At 51.7% G+C, this 16,214-nt stretch overlaps 1 protein-coding gene across 3 annotated transcripts in view; it reads left to right on the top strand.

Moving 5' to 3' along the window:
• Window positions 1-16,214, top strand: part of GNAO1 (G protein subunit alpha o1) — a 179,071-nt gene that overhangs the window by 138,902 nt on the left and 23,955 nt on the right. For all 3 annotated transcript variants that reach the window (XM_004371574.1, XM_023726891.1, XM_004371573.2), the window contains exon 4: window positions 12,733-12,893. In XM_004371574.1, the coding sequence (XP_004371631.1) occupies window positions 12,733-12,893 (161 nt within the window). The remainder of the gene's footprint in view (window positions 1-12,732; window positions 12,894-16,214) is intronic.

The following is a 16,214-nucleotide window of genomic DNA, read 5'->3' as shown; positions in this document are numbered from 1 at the left end:
GTATACCTACTGGCCCTGGCACTGGACCCCCCTTCCAGGGTGACTTTGTTGTTGTTAGTTGCCATTGAGTCGATTCTGACTCATGGCATCCCCATGTGTGCAAAGTAGAACTACCCCATAGTGTTTTCAAGGCTGTGACCTTTCAGAAGCAGATCACCAGGCCCATATTTCGAGGCTCCTCTGGGTGGGTTTGAACTGCCAACCTTTCTACTAGTAGTCAAGCACTTAACCATTTGTGCTGCCCAGGGTTTCCTAGGGTGACGTTAGGAGACGATTAGATGAACTGAAGCAAGTTCATCCAAGAATGGCAAAGCTGGGGAGGGGACTGAAAGCCAAGGCCACAGGAGGCAGCCGAGGGCCCATGGAGGGCTGGAGGACCTGGGAAGCTCAGAGAGAACAAATGTCCCTGGGCCCCACATGGGGAAGTCGAGCAATTGAAAACGCTATGGAGCACAGTTCTACTCTGACACATATAGGGTCACCATGCATTGGAATAGACTCAGAGGCAGCTGGGTTGTTGTTGTTTGTTTTGGTAAACAATTGGAAGATCTAAGAGTTCTGAGGCTGAAAAGTGTACCACTTTTCAGAAAGTTAGGATCAAAAACCCAAGCCTTCTCCACATCCGTGGCAGGCAGCCTGGGCCCCAAACAGAGGTGGTTCTCAAAGGGCATAGTTAAATCCCTCAGGGTTCCAGAAGGTTTGGACTGTCTTCTGAACCCAGCTAGAGATCTTTGGAAGGCCTTCCTTTATTAATGAGGCCCCTGACAGAGATGGGAACATGGGACAGAGGGAGGGAATGTCAAAAGGATAATTCTTCTCCCCTAATGTGTTTAGGGTACCAGCTAACTAACGGGCTGGGGAAATTCGGGCAGTATGTTCTCTTCATGCAAAATCTGAAAGTTCTAAAGGCCAGAACCTCATACAGTATCTGCCACATGGTCAGTGTACAGTGGATGACTGAGTAGATGGGTGGGTGGGTGAGTGGGTGAGTGGCTAGATAGATCAAGGAGGGATGAACGGAATAGATGGACAAATGAATAATTAATGGATAGATAGATCCTATGGAAGAAGAGAATGGAGATAGTCTAGATAGGTAGCGCAGGGATAGATGGATGGATGGATGGATGGATGGATGGATGGATGGATGGATGGTGGGTGGATGGATGGGTGGGTGGGTGGTTAGATTTGGAGAAGGGAGTGGAAGGATCAAGCCCAAGTGAGAAGAGAACCCCAAGCATGCCTGGCTCGTGGCCACTGAACACCTGCAGTGCCCCATTATTCCAACTACCAGACACACTCCCATATTTCTAAAATGCTCCTGGAAGTAGTGTCACTTCCACTGAGGGCCCTAGACCAAGGGGTGACGGGAGTGGGCCTCTCCTTCCACCACCACCCCCCACTGTTCTGAGGCCGAACTGCAGAGAGAAAGGAAGGGGGCACTGTCCTGTGTGTGAGGGGACTGATCGCGTTTCCTCAGATGTGCAGGACTGTGAATGGGATGGGGTCCAACGGTTACCAAGTGCCCCTGATGCCTCCCCTGCCGTTCTGCACCTGCTGGAATTATCATGCAGAGGCTGAGCCTCCACCAGCTGAGTCCTCTCTGCCCTTTCCCCGCCTTGCGCAGGCCCAAGGAAGGTAGCAATGACCACTGGGCCTGCCCCTGCCCCGCGTGGTCTCTGGCTCCTCCAGCTCACACTTCCTTTCCTGTAGCCTGTGCGCGCCTGCCCCCTGGTGGGCACAGGGGCAACTGCAGCTCACAGGGTCGGGTGGGGCTGCATGGAGGCTTTTCCCTGCAACTAGAAGATTGGGGGGGTGCGTGTGCGTGTGTGTGTGTGTGTGTGTGTGTGTGTGTGTGTGTGTGTGTGTGTACACACACTAACATTTCACTTGGCCTAAAAGATTAGAGAAGCAGAAAAACGAAAGATACAAAGCAGCTCTTCAAATGGAAGGGGTTATTATTATAATTACTATGATTATTGTTATCATGATTATCATGCTTCCCTGAAAATCCTGTACAAAGCAGGCTTATTTCATGTCGGCTCGTTGTTTGTGTCTGAGGCACTTCATCTTTCCTTATAATAACTAACATTTATAGGGCTCTTTCATGTTGCAAAGCTGTGTCACATTCTTAGCCCATTTTGTCTGCAGAAACAACCCTGGAAGTTATGACAGAGAGAACGGGGGCTCAGAGAGGTTAAGTGGTCTGTCCAAGGTCACACAGCTAAAAAGCTGCAGGGCCAGGATTTGAACCTGGGTCCCCTGACTGAAAAGTCCGACTCTTCCACCACATTCTTAGAGCTCATCTCTTGAGAAGAAAAAGCCCCTTTATTGTACTTTAGCTCCTAGTCTCTTTGCCACTGATGTTTTATTGGAAAGTCTACATTGCCCTGAAGAGAAGGGAAGGGATTTGAAGACCCAAGAGTTAGAAGTGCAGTCAGCTGTCACTCTTTCATTGAACGCAGGGCCTGGGGTGTGAGTGGACAACGCGTGGTGTGCATTGCCCACTGCTAGGTAGGCTGATGCCAGCTCCCCTTGGTCACCACTCACCCTCCCTCCAGGTGTGGCACAGAAGACAGGGATGGCCACATGTCTGAGAAGGTTGAGGAGGAGATGCTAGGGCAGGAGAATTAGGTGCAGAAGGGCCATCTGTGGCCTGGTAGGTGGGAACTGAGATGGGTAGGAGGCCAAGACCCTGGAAGCCCACATCCCTCATCATAGAATGGGTCCCTGAACCATCTGGCTGACTGGAAAACACTTTCTCAAAGCAGCACCCCTCACCTCTGCCACCACCAAGCTGTCCCACTGATTGTCAGCAGGTCTCAGGTGTTGCTTCCCAAGCACACTTTTGTATGACCAGTGTCCTGCAACACATGTCCTTGTGGCAGGAGGCTGCTAGCCTGTATATCATAGTGAGGGACCCCCTTGTGCTGCCAGTTCAGAGGCCATAGCTACCCCCACCATGACCCCAGCACTCTGCTCCCCAGCAATGGCCCAAGGCAGGTGTGGGGGACACCTGTGCTGAGCACCTCCTCCCACCAGGAACTGGAGATGCTCCCTGAGACCCTCCCCGCATACCCCCTTCTCCCCCCACCTACCTTTTCTCCAGCTGCTCATGGATGTGGTGCAGAGGTTTTCATAGAGGGCTCCCCAGAGTCCTGGGGCTCCCCAAAACTGCCTCACCTCCACCCAGTGCAGCTTCAGCCCATTTATATGTCGACATTATGAATAAGATTATTTGAATAAGATAAAATATTATTATGAATAAGATATTATTTGCCCAAAATGGTTTTACTGGCTACAATGGAAAAGATGAAATGCTGTTTTAAAACCATCGGTGTGATAAAAAAAGAACCTGCAAGTGTCCTTAAGCAGTGACAACCTCCTCAAGACTCTGATCCTAAAGCCACAAGGATGGCAACTTGCCTGCAGGTCCGCCTTCAGAAATGCACACTCACAGTCATGCTGCAAAGAGGCATCCCACCCTCTCTGGTGCCTGCTCACCACAAGGGCAGGCGGGTGGCCTTTTCAACCCTGGGGGTGCAGTGATTAAGAGCTCGGCTGCTAACAAAAGCTCGGCAGTTCGAATCCACCAGCCCTCCTTGGAAACCGTATGGGGCAGTTCTGCTCTGTCCTCTAGGGGCGCTATGAGTCGGAATCGACTCGACGGCAAAGGTTTTTTTGTTTCTTTGTTTGTTTTTTGGCCCCCGGGCAACTCAGGAGATGGGGTAGGGTGTACTCGTCCACACCACGGGCGCCTGGGAGCAGAGGCCCTGGAAGCGCCGGCACAGTCCACCCCTTGGTGTCGACTGAGTGCACCGGGCGCAATGCTGAGTGCTTCCGGTTTGCTCCCATGACAGCCCAGCGAAGTAAATGATGCTGCTGCCCGCCCTGTTCGCAGGTGAAGACACTGAGACTAGAAGGGTTAAGGCCCTTGTGCAAGCCGAGAGCATACTGGAGCCAGGTTGGGTGGGGTCTGTGGCCTGAGCCCTCAGGAGGCTGCCTAGAGCAGGCCTGGGGGGCTCACGTAGGGAGTGACCACAGAGTGGCAGACAGAGGTGCCACCAAGGGTGTGGGCGTGGCGTGGGAGCTGGCATGAGAAGCCCCTGCGCGATCCTAGCAGGCGGAGAATGGCAGTGGGCGTCCTGGGCACTTAGTAACTGTCAGGCCCCAGTCTGCCCACAGTCGTGCACATTGTGTTCTCCTCACACAGAGGGGAGAGCCCACCTCTTCCTCTCTGCAGCTGGGCCTCAGAACAGCGGGGGACCCGCCACCACCCTCGGTCAGGAGCCTCCTTGCCTGGCCCTGAACGGGAGGATGGCTCCCTCCCAGTGACTGTCAATGGAAGTGGCACCACCTTCAGGGGCATTCTAGAACTCTGTGAGCTTGCCTTGGTGGTGGGAATAATTGGGGTGCTGAAGGTGTTCAGGAGCCATGGGCCAGGCATGTGGGTAGTGCCACAATGCCGCACAAGGCCGGGTGTCCTGTCTCCCCATGGACTGTGCAGGGTCCTGCCGACAGGCATGTCAGTGTGAACGCCACCACACTGCCTCTAGTATCCAGCAGGTGGGTACTGCACCAGGGCGTGGTCCAGACAGCTAGAGAGGAGGGGCATCAGATGCTAGCTGCAGTAGTAGGAGGGGCCTTCCTGGAGAAGGAGGCCCTGGCGCTGGCCTTGGCAGACCAGGAGGTATATTAGTCAAGACTGTTTGGGGTGCAAGTGCAAAAATAAACCAAACAAACAAAAATAATTGCTCAACTGGATTAAGACAAAATAAGGAGATTGATTGACTCAGAAGACTGGAAGCCCATCAGTAAAAGTGGCTGCAGGCACAGCTGGACCCAGGTGTTCACGTGATGTTATCATGACTCCGATGTCCCCTCTCTCACTTCTACTTTCTTCAGTGACAGCTTCGCACTCAGGTGGGCCCTCTGTTTGGGAGTCTCTTTTTCTTGAAAAAACCATTGCTGTTGAGTCGATTCTAACTCATAGCAACCCTATAGGACAGAGTAGAACTTCCCCATAGGGTTTCCAAGAAGTGGCTGGTGGACTAGAACTACCCACCTTTTGGTTAGCAGCCGAGCTCTTAACTGCTGTGCCACCAGGGCTCCTAATAGTTCCTACAAATGTTGTTAGTCTAAGTTGGCAAGTTTGGATTCTTTGTCCACTCCAAACTGTTCACTGAGACCATCAAGGTGGATTTGCCAGGCCTAGGTCATACGTGCACCCTGGAACCATGGGACAGAGTCAGCCCCACCCAAACCACCCTGAGAGCCGGGGGAGGGCACTGGCCTTCAGGGAACGGATTCTGATGCCTGAGAACGCAGGAATGGAGGTCACATAGGCAAGGAAGGCAGAGGAGGGACTGGTCGGCATCATCTCTCCTGGAGCACGTGTGTCTCATCACTTCTCATATTGCCTGGGCAGCTGGGCATGCCCTGACCAGCAGGAGATGGCAGCGCCATGGGGGCAGTAGCAGAGGGGAAAGTGCTGGAAAATGCATCTCATCACTAGCCCGGGAGGAGACCTGGACGGGAAGGTCAGGCCCAGTGTGAGCCCACACCCCAGGCCCCCAAAGGTAGGCAGACAAAGGGACAAGCCCTTCTCCAGCTCTACTAATTGCTTGTTAAATTTGACACCCACAGAGCTGGGCCCAACCTGGCCCCCTCCACAGTCCCCCAGGACATATTGGCAAGCCCCCTCCTTCCCCACCAAGCCTGGCCCTTCCTCCTTCGTCATCTCCCTCCCTGTTGCTGAGGCAGTTGGGCTGGCTACCAGTGGGTCCTCACCTCTGGCCGCAGGTGACCAGGCCTTATTTGAGGTGCAAGTTCAGGGCTATCGGCTACCACACAGTGGAGAGGGTTAACTCTGAGTCTGCACTCTCCTACTTAACAACTGTTTGATCTTCAGCAAGGTCCTTCAGTTCTCCCATCCGAGCCTCAGTACCCCTCATCTGTTAAACAGGATGCTATAATGATTAAATGAGATACAAATGTGTGTGTGTGTGTATGGAGCCCTGGTGATGCAATGGTTAAGGGCTCTTCTGCTAACCAAAATGTCTGCATTTCCACCCTACCAGTGGCTCCGTGGGGGAGAAGACCTGGCAATCTGTTCCCATGAAGATTATAGCCTAGGAAACCCTATGAAGCAGTTCTACCCTGTCATACAGGGTCAGTATGAGTCAGACTGAACTCAACGGCACACAACAACAGCAGTCTTTACAGGAGCAGATCACCATGTCTTTTCTCCCTCAGAGCAGCTGGTGGGTTCAAACCACTGACCTTTTAGCAGCCGAGCACTTAAACATTGCATCGCCAGGGGGTGTGTGTGGGGGGTGGGGGTGAAATTCACAAGAGGAGACGAGTCGGGGGCTAAGGTAGAGTGGAGAAATGCGGGCCTTGGCCAATGTTAAAATGCCAAGGATCCATTCATCCCACAAATGTCGCTGAGCACCAGCTATGTACAAAGCACTGTGTGAGACCCAGCTACCGCGAGAAGTCAGGAAACTAGCCCTGCCCTCGACGACCAAGCACACACAGCCTTAGCTGGAACTTGGTGCAGGCGCACTGTGGGAGCAGACCATTGAGGAGGGCTTCCCCGAAGAGATGACATTTGAGCTGAGGAGGAGCCAGGGGCAAAGGCAATCCTGAGGCGCAATCACCCTGACTTATTTGGGGAACAAAAAGAGAGGCTGTGCCTGAAGCCCTTTGAGGGGGGAAAAGTGAGAGGGGATTAGGATAGAGAGGTAGGCAGGGACTTTGTTGGCCACGGTACGGAGTTCGGAATTTAGAAATGATGGGAAGCTTTTGAAAGAGTTTAAACAGGGAGAGCGATTGTATCCATTAGCATTAGTTTTGACTACCAGAGCCACCAAAAATAATGGCTTAAATAGAAGTTTGTTTTTAATGTTAAAAAAAAAAAGAAAAGTCCAAATGATATGGAGGTTCCACAAAGTTCTCAAGGACGCAGGCTATTTTCAGATCACTCTTCCACTGTCCATAAGGTGTGGTCTTTGTCTTCATGATCCATGTTGACTGCCAGAGCTCCAGTCATCACATCTAAGTTCCACACATCAGGAAGGAGGAAATGGGAGGGAATAGGTGCCCCCTCCCTTTAAAAAGACTTTTCTGAAGACCTCACTACACTTTGGCAGAACTTGTGACATGGCCATACCTAGCTGCAAGCAAAACTAAGAAATGCAGTCTTTTAGTTGGATGTCAGTGTGCTCAGCTAAAAATTGTTGGGTCCTTTTTCTAATGAGGAAGAGAAGAATTGATGTTAGAAGGAAACTATCCATCTGCTGCAGAGAAGCCCCAAGGGAGGCAAGGAGCCCTTGGAATGAAACGATGGGCTTCCGCTGGCAGCTTGGACTCAGGGTGTGAGGGAGGAGGTGTGGGAGAAGTGGACTGATTGAACACAGATTTGCAAGAAGAGCCAGCAGGAGGACACTGGGCATGAGAAGGAAACCAGGAAATGGAGGCTGAGTCCTAGTCTTTGGGCTTGGAGCCGTAGGGCCGATGGTGGTGGCATATTCTGAGCTGGGGAAGATGGGGAGAGAAATGGCCACGGTGGAGGGGCACTGCCAGCACAGGCCCCTGCACCTGGGTGATGAACTGAGGCTGGCGGGAATGCTCCAGCCCCCTGGGCTGTCTGGAGAATTCTCGGGAAATCCTCTTGTCCAGTCTTCCCCAAACTATGGAACACGCCCCACAGGACTGGGACTCATCAAACTTGGGGTGACACACGGAGGAACAAATAGAAGCATACCAAGTGGTGCGGTGGTGCCCACGGTTCATAAATCACCTGCTCTCGAGAGTGTCACATGTGCCTTCGTGTGAGGCTTCTTGTGGCTCTAGGCACCTCAGGTCGTGGCTCACTTCTGAATCGGGTGGTCCACAGATGTGGCAGAAACCATGAAGGAGGTGCCCGCAGCAGGAAGTTTGGAAAACTCTGCCCAGGTCCACGCCCCTCATCCCACAGACGGGAAACACACCGAGACTGAGACAGGATCGAGACCTCCTGAGGCCACCCAGGCAGAGGGCGAGCGGGATCAGCTGGTGGTCGTTGACTCAGGCCTCCGCACTGTTTTCAGCCCCAGGTGGAGCTACCACCGCTGCTCACCCGAGGCTGCCGCCCTGAGTCACTGCCTGCCCCAGGAAACCAAAGCCCACGCCCAGGGCCAGCTTTCCAGGCTGCTGCCCCCGGGGGACTCTCAAACCTGAAGAAACTCACCTCCAAGACGAGCCCTGCACCTGGTGGGCTGCACTCCACTCAGGTTGGGGTGATCCAGGAGTGCAAGGGCTCAGGTGTTTGGGAAGCTGTCCCAAGGGAGCTGGATCTGGGCTGGCGTTGAGGACCTGGACTTCCAGCTCCAGGCCAGTTGGTAGCTTCCTCCCAGGGCAAGCAGCAGGGAGGGGACATGGCTGCCAGAGCCTTCCCATCAACCTGCAGTAGACGGGCTCTGATGTGAAAATAGCTACTTAGCCGGACAGCTCGATTCTGGAAAAGTGCACACCTTTTGTACAGAAGGTTTTGTCGGCCACAGTCTTCCAGGTGCTAAGGACACCCACGGCACCTCCCACCACTTATCTAAGCCACGTGACCGGGCTGGGCAGTCCACCTCTCCTGTTTCATAGGAGAGGGTGGGTGGTGGTGAGAGAGCTTTCTAGTGGAGTAGTTGTTGAGTATTATTTATTGTGCCCATGAATAAAATACTCCCATTCCATAGGGCTGTGAGGTCAGGCAGCGGGTGGGCCTGGCGCACCCCACTCCCAGCCCCCAGCAGGGACTCAGTGTCACCATCGGCTCCAGGATAATGCAGGAAACCAGGGAGGAGAGGCGGCTGAGGTCCAGGCAGCACAGGGCACCACCTCCCAGCCCAGGTAGACCCACCCCAGCACCCTTGATCTGGCTCTTCCAGGGCTGGTGTGAGTCAGGGCTTTTGTGTTAGTTTCTATGGCAGAAACTAACCACAGAGAGGGTGAGGGGACCCAGCCTCAGCGACCTGAGTACCTTGACCCTTTCCTGCTTCCTTCTGGAGCTTTATTCTTAGAGGCTTCTCCATGAGGTGAAGGTTCAGTGATACCACTGACTCTGGCAACACACCCTCGTAAGCTCCTCCCATTTGAGAAACCTCAGGGAAAGACTACAGTGGGCCCAGTCGGGATACGTGTCTGCCAGGTGTCTCATCAGTAGCTGACCCTCGTCCTTGCCTTGGCTTCCCAGACCTGCCTTCCCAGGCCCCTGCCTGGCTAGGAACTGGCCAGGGTCCCCGCCAGACTGTGGGCTCTGGACATACAGGGGTCCAGCCACTCCCAGCCCTGGCCTGGCCCTGCACCCCACCCCCACCCCCCACCCCAACTACCTTCCTTTCCTGGGCACAGTGTTGCCGGGGCAGGCACTGTAGCATGCTGCCACAGCTGGGCAGCATTCAGGACACAGAGGTGTTCTTCAGCCTGCTGGGATGTTGGCAGGAACAGTGGGGCCACTTGGGTACAGCCACTTACTTCCTGGTTAGGAGAGTACAAGTGTGCGCCCAAACTGAGGCCAAAATGTGTGTGGAGGGAGCAGGGTTTGTCCAGTGCCTGGGTTTCCAAACAAAACCAAACCCACTGCCTTCAAGTCGATTCTAACTCAGGACGACCTCACGTGTTACAGAGTAGAACTGTACCCCATAGGGTTTTCTTGACTATAATCATTACGGAAGCAGATAGCCAGGACTTTTTTCTGCAGTGCCACTGGGTGAGCTTGAACCGCCAACCTTTAGGTTAATACCAGCACAAATTATTTGTGCCACCCAGGGGCCTGTGCATGGGCTTAGATGGTGCCTCTTTGTCTGATTTGTGGCCCTCTAGAAGCCGACCCTGAGACAAGGATTCGGGTGAGACACGGCATTTACTGGGAGGTCGCTTCAGGGAGCACTGAGCAGTGGGGAAGCATCACGGCAAAAGGAGGGAAACCAGGACAGTGTGCGCTGATGAGTGGGCTGCAGCTCTGGGCAGCCAGGCTTAGTCCCCCAGGGATCCTCTCAGAGACTGTGTCGAACACAACTCAGAATTGTCTCCCCTGAAGGCAGGGAAGCTGGGTATATGCCCACCAAGTCCTGTCTGCCCTGGGACACTGTCATGGGTTGAATTGTGTCCCCCAAGAATATGTGTCAACTTGGTTAGATCATGATTCCCAGTATTGTGTGGTTGTCCTCCATTTTGTGATTTTCCTATGTGTTATAAGTCATAATCTCTGCCTGTAGTTAAAGAGGATTAGGGTGGGATTATAACACTACCCTTGCTCAGGTCACATCCCTGATCCAACGTCAAAGGAGTTTCCCTGGGGTGTGGCCTGCACCACTTTTTATCTTACAAGAGATATAAGGAAACGGAAGTGAGCAGAGGGCTGGGGACCTCATACCACCAAGAAAGCAGTGCTGAGAGCAGAGTGCATCCTTTGGACTCGGAGTTCCTCTGCAGAGAAGCTCCTAGTCCAGGGGAAAATTGACAAGAATGACCTTCCTCCAGAGCCACCAGAGAGAGAAAGCCTTCCCCTGGAGCTGACGCCCTGAATTTGAACTTCTAGCCTACTCGACTGTGAGAAAAGAAATTTCTCTTTGTTAAAGCCATCCACTTGTGGTATTTCTGTTATAGCAGCACTAGATAACTAAGACAGACACTAACCCCCAAACCCTGCAGCCTGCCACATACCCAGCGTGCAGAGTGCTCTTTAGGCAGAGAGGCAGGAAGCATCGGTCTGTGGGAAGCCTCTGCAGACAACCTTGACGGGGAGGCGAGGGGGTGAAGACGGAGCTTCGCCAAATCACCTGCCCCATACTCACTTGCTCTAATTTAGACATCAAAAGCCTCAATCATCTAAGATGGAGCACAGACCTTTTTGGTTAATGCCAGGCGACGCTTGGTCTGAATGCCCGCTGCTAAGTAGCGTTTGCCATCAAAGGTCCTGTTGTCAGTGTCTGCTCTCAGTACTGGTGGCTCTGACCATAGAGCCTCACCATGGCATCAGAAGACTCCTGATCTGGAGTCCCAGCCCTGCCACTTAGCACCGGTGACCTTAGTGAGTGCCCTTCTCTCTCTGACCTACAGTTTCCTCACCTGTAAAACGAGAATAGTAATACTTACAGTTAAGGATCTCCAGTGGCACAATGGTTAAGCACTCGATTGCTAAGTAAAAGGTTAGCAGTTCAAACCCACCAGCTGCTCCATGGGAGAAAGACCTGGCAATCTGCTCCTGTAAAGATTACAGCCTAGAAAGTCCTATGGAGCAGTTCTACTCTGTCCTTTAGGGTGGCTATGAGTTGGAATTGACTCAATGGCACACACCAACAACAACACTTACAGTTAGCTATTACCATAACAGTGCTGTGTAACAAGCATCCCAAAATTCAGTGACTTAAAACATCTATCGTTTCTTTTCCTAGGTCAGCTGGGTGACCAGAAATCCAGGGTGGACTCAGTAAGGGCAGTTTGGCCCTACTCTATGTGTACCTAATCCTCTCCCTGGGACAAATGGGAGAGCCTGGGTGTATCCATAGTGATGGCCAAGGCCTAAGAGGACAGCGGAAACACACAGACCTCTAAGGGCAAGGTGGGGAACTAGCCCACTGCCATCGTTCTGTGGGCCACAGCTGTCACGTGGCCACACTCAAAGTCAAAGGACAGTCCAGGAAATATATTCTGCCTCTGGTGGGAGAAATTTCAAAGACACAGGGCAAAGGGTATGAATACAGGGAGAGGTTAATGCAATCTGCCCCAGCCCCTCACAACGTGGTTGTGAGGTTCTGGGGAAATAGTGCATGTGAGCACATAAGAGTCCCTTGTAAACCGTGAAGTGCTACATGTATGGGTAAGGCGGTGGTGATGGTGAGGTCCTGTGACTTCTCAAAGAGCCTTCCAGGTCTTCAAAGACTGTTTACATTCCTGGTTTTGATGCTACGTGTATTTTGTTGTAGTCTTTGAAAACAGGTGACCCTGTGTGGTATCCAAGATGAGGGGAAGAGGGAAGATATCTGTAATAAAAATCAGCAAAATTAAGTTTTAGCTTGGGCCATCCAAGGGCCTAAAATTCTAGAGATTTACTATTGACACAAGGGATTTTCACCATATACATTAATTTGATAACCAACCTCTCCATTCTCTCACCTCTGAGCTACATCTCCACTGTGGCCCTGTCCCTCAGCCAACTGGAATTCTCGAATAACCAAAGCTCCCCCATAGCTCAGTTATGGGGGCTTTGCTCCACCTGAAGTATAAAGTATAGAAAGTTTGCAACTTTAGCTAAGAACACTGATTTTTTAAATCTTTTCTTCCCCCCAAACAAAATATTGTACAAAATCCCAGTTTTCAAAATAGATGAAAGCAGAGCTGCTCCGGTTGAGTTGGAAGGTGGAGAACAGAATCCTTGCACTCTCCCTTCCTGCCTACAGAAAGCCTTTATGCTCCATGAGGCATGGTTTGAAACCACTACTGGAGGGATTCTGCATAATAGAAGGTGCCAAAGACGGGCACTCTTGCACCCCACAGGCCTAGGGAGCAAATTAAACATGTGTCCCGAGACACATGGGCATGAACAGATCGCAGCCCCCTTCTCCCAGCCAGAGTTGGGCTGGGCCTTGTCATAAGCCCTAGCCCAGCCCACAGTCTCGGCCAGAGGTAGAGCCATTGGCTGCCTAGGGGTCTTCTGTGCCCACTGAGGTTTCAAAGCCCACCACCCATCTCTCCTTGCAGGCCGATGCCAAGATGGTGTGTGACGTGGTGAGTCGGATGGAAGACACTGAGCCTTTCTCTCCAGAACTGCTTTCTGCCATGATGCGACTCTGGGGCGACTCAGGAATCCAGGAGTGCTTCAACAGGTCTCGGGAGTATCAGCTCAACGATTCTGCCAAATAGTGAGTGTCCTAGGTAGGAGGGGGAGGGGGATTGGAAGGGTGAAGAGGGATTCTTGGCTGAGGTTGTACCTGCCATAGGTGGCAGGTGGCAGGAAGGACAGGAAGGTGCTTCTCTTCCTGTCCCCAGGATAAGGAAGAGACCAAGGAAGGTAGAGGGCACAAGAGACAACCAAGCCATGGAAACTCCCAGAAGGCCAGGACCTTGTCACCTCCTTGTTCTGGAGCATGCCTGGCACTCCAGAAGGAAGACCTTTGGTTTAGCAGCATTTTTCTCTATAGAGAATCTATAAATACAAATCTATAAGCCAAAAGTAACTTAATATGGTGCCATTTTCTTTTATTTTAGAGGAAATAAATTTTCCATTTCTCTATCTTTAAAATAAGGCATATATAACTCCATTCAATAAATACTAAAACATATACTTTAATTCTGTGTTATAATCACATAAGAGGAAGAAAGGAAGGAAGGAGGGGAGGAAAGGAGGAAGGAACAAAGAAAGAGGAGGGAATGAAGAAGTGGGAAGAGGCATGGTGAAAATCAGAGGGTTAAAGTGGTAGACGGGAAAGGTGGAGGAACGGCCTGCAGGGCCTTTCAGTGGCAGGACATCAGGTCACAGGACAGCCTGCCACAGCTTTGACATCTTCGCTGGTTACATGCCCTTGACCCCTGGATGGGAATTTCCAGCCCCCTGGGTTGGTCCATGTTAGTCAGGGACATGTCTTCATCGTGGGGACATTGGGACAGCACCTTGACTTTCAGGGACCTGCAGCGCACTCCACTTTTGAAGTCTTGTGCCAGGTTTTCAGTAGAGCTTCTGTGAGAAGCCTCTGGGTCTTAACTCACCATCGTAGGGCGCATGTGCTTGGACACTGTTTTGATTCAGCCGTCTCCACCTGGGGACGTCTGGCCATGTCCAGAGATATTTTAATTGTCACTATTAGGGTGGTGCTCTTGACACCTAGTGGGTGGAGTCCAGGGATGCTGGTAAACATCCTACAATGAACAGACAGCACCCACAACAGAGATTTATCTAGCCCAAAATGTCAATAGTGCCGAAACTGAGAACCTTTGATCCACCCTATGATTATAATTGGAGCCCTGGTGGCACAGTGGTGAAGAGCTCAGGCTGCTAACAAAAAGGCTGGCAGTTCAAATCCACCAGCCACTCCTGGGAAACCCTATGGAGCAGTTCTACTCTGTCCTACAGCATTGCTATGAGTCGGAATCAACTCGACAGCAACGGATTTGGTTTTTTGGTTTTTATGATGACAGCTAACAAACCAGGGGCTTATTAAGGCCAGGAGCGTCTTCCCAGGACCGCACACCTAGACTGTCCACAGGGAAGCATTTAAGTCCTGTGAGCCCCAGATGGTGGCTACCCAGGTCCCATCTACCAGAGACACCTTGGTGGGCAGGGGTATGAACCCAGAGGCCTGGTGCCCATGGCTCCCTGTGCAGACTCAAACTACTGACCCACACTTATGGTCTTCTTCCTGCACCAGAACCCAGCCAGGAGAGAGCACCTTGGCAGCTGGCACCCTTCAGGACCACCCGAGTGCAGCAGGATGGGTGGGCCCTCAGAGTGAAGAGGGGCCCCAGGAGGCCAGAGGGCACTGAACTGAGAGTCCTCCTTCCCCTTCTCCCTCCCTGCCCTCTGCTGGGCCCAAGTCCAGGACCCTTCCCCTGCCAGCAGCACCCTCAGGGGCCCTGCCAGACTACCTGAGTGGTCTTGTTCCTGTGGTTCACCAAATAATGCTCCCCCTTAAATTTTTACCCATTTAACTCATTGTAACATGAATCCACTTTAGGAAAAAATTGTATACAACACAGAAGGGTATAAAATGAAGAGTTGACTTCTCCCCCTCACCAGCCCTGTCCCACTCCCACTTGTAACGATTTCCGTTTCTATCTAGAGGTTTCCAGCAAAATCTGACCCTCTGACTTTAAATAGTGTTTACTGACCCCCGCTATGAAACATGAGGTGTTCAGCTCACATTCCTTCCTCCCACCTCTCTTCCCCACCTCCACCTCCAGATTTTTGCTAGTTACGGGATTATTTTTAGTTCTTCCCGGTGGTTTCCTTTGTAACTTTAGGTAAAAAACTTGAGTCAGTATTTGTCAACTCCTCACCGAGTGTCTTAAGGAAATCAGCCCCCCTTCTCTCTCTTCCCTTCCTTCTTCCTCATTTTCCACTGTCAAGGCTTATAACACTGACATTCTGCTCTGCCACCTGTGGTTAGGTCCTCTGTGTTTCGTCTCTGAGAGAGGATTCCATGGCAGGAAGAAGAGGGAACACACAGTCAGATTCAGAAGGGCCTTCAGAAGTTTCTGATCCCAGGTGGTTTTGTTGTTGTTTAGCAGCTAAATCTTGCCTTCTGAAAAAATCTTGGGGGGGGGGCGGTGGCGGTGCTTGGTGCTGTTGAGCCAATTCCGACTCCTAGCCACCCCGTATGACAGCGTAGAACTACCCCATAGGGTTTTCTTGGCTGTGATCTTCATGGAAGCAGATCGCCAGGTCTTTCTCCCATGGAGCCGCTGGATGGGTTTGAACTGCCAATCATTCCATTAACTGCCGATCGCTTAACCATTTCACCACCAGGGCTCCTTAAAATCTTGCGCTGTGGATGTTGTTGGGTGCTGTTGAGTAGTTTTCGACTCATAGTGACCCCCTATGATGGGGTAGAACTGCTCCAAGGGGTTTACTAAGCTGTAATCTTTATGGGAACAGATCGCCAGGTCTTTCTCCTCCAGAGGAACCACTGGGTGGGTTCAAACCACCACTCTTTTGGTTGTTGTTGTTGTTAGGTGCCATTGAGTCGGTTCCAACTCATAGCAACCTTATGTACAACAGAACGAAACACTGCCCAGTCCTGTGCCATCCTCATGACCATTGTCATGCTTAAGCCCATTGTTGCAGTCTCTGTGTCAGTCCATCTCGTTGAGGTCTTCCTCTTTTTCACTGACCTTCTACTTTACCAAGCATGACGTCCTTCTCCAGGGACTGGCCCCTTCTGATAATATGTCCAAAGTACATGAGACGAAGTCTTGCCATCCTCGCTTCCAAGGAGCATGCTGGCTGTACTTCTTCCAAGTCAGATTTGTTTGTTCTTTTGGCAGTCCATGGTATATTCAATATTCTTCACCAACACCATAATTCAAAGGCATCAGTTCTTCTTCAGTCTTCCTTATTCATTGTCTTTTGTTTAGCAGCCGTTGAACCATTGCTTCACCAGGGCTCCTTAAAATCTTGGGTAGAAACCCAATATATAAAACAGATAAAAGTGGACGTGTTGTGATAGAAAGGAAAGGGAGACCTGGTA

This window comes from Trichechus manatus, unplaced genomic scaffold (assembly GCF_000243295.1).
Source record: "Trichechus manatus latirostris isolate Lorelei unplaced genomic scaffold, TriManLat1.0 scaffold00014, whole genome shotgun sequence".
Lineage (NCBI taxonomy): Eukaryota > Metazoa > Chordata > Mammalia > Sirenia > Trichechidae > Trichechus > Trichechus manatus.
The sequence above is the reverse complement of the archived record's forward strand: the minus strand, read 5'-3'. Positions and strand labels throughout refer to the sequence as shown.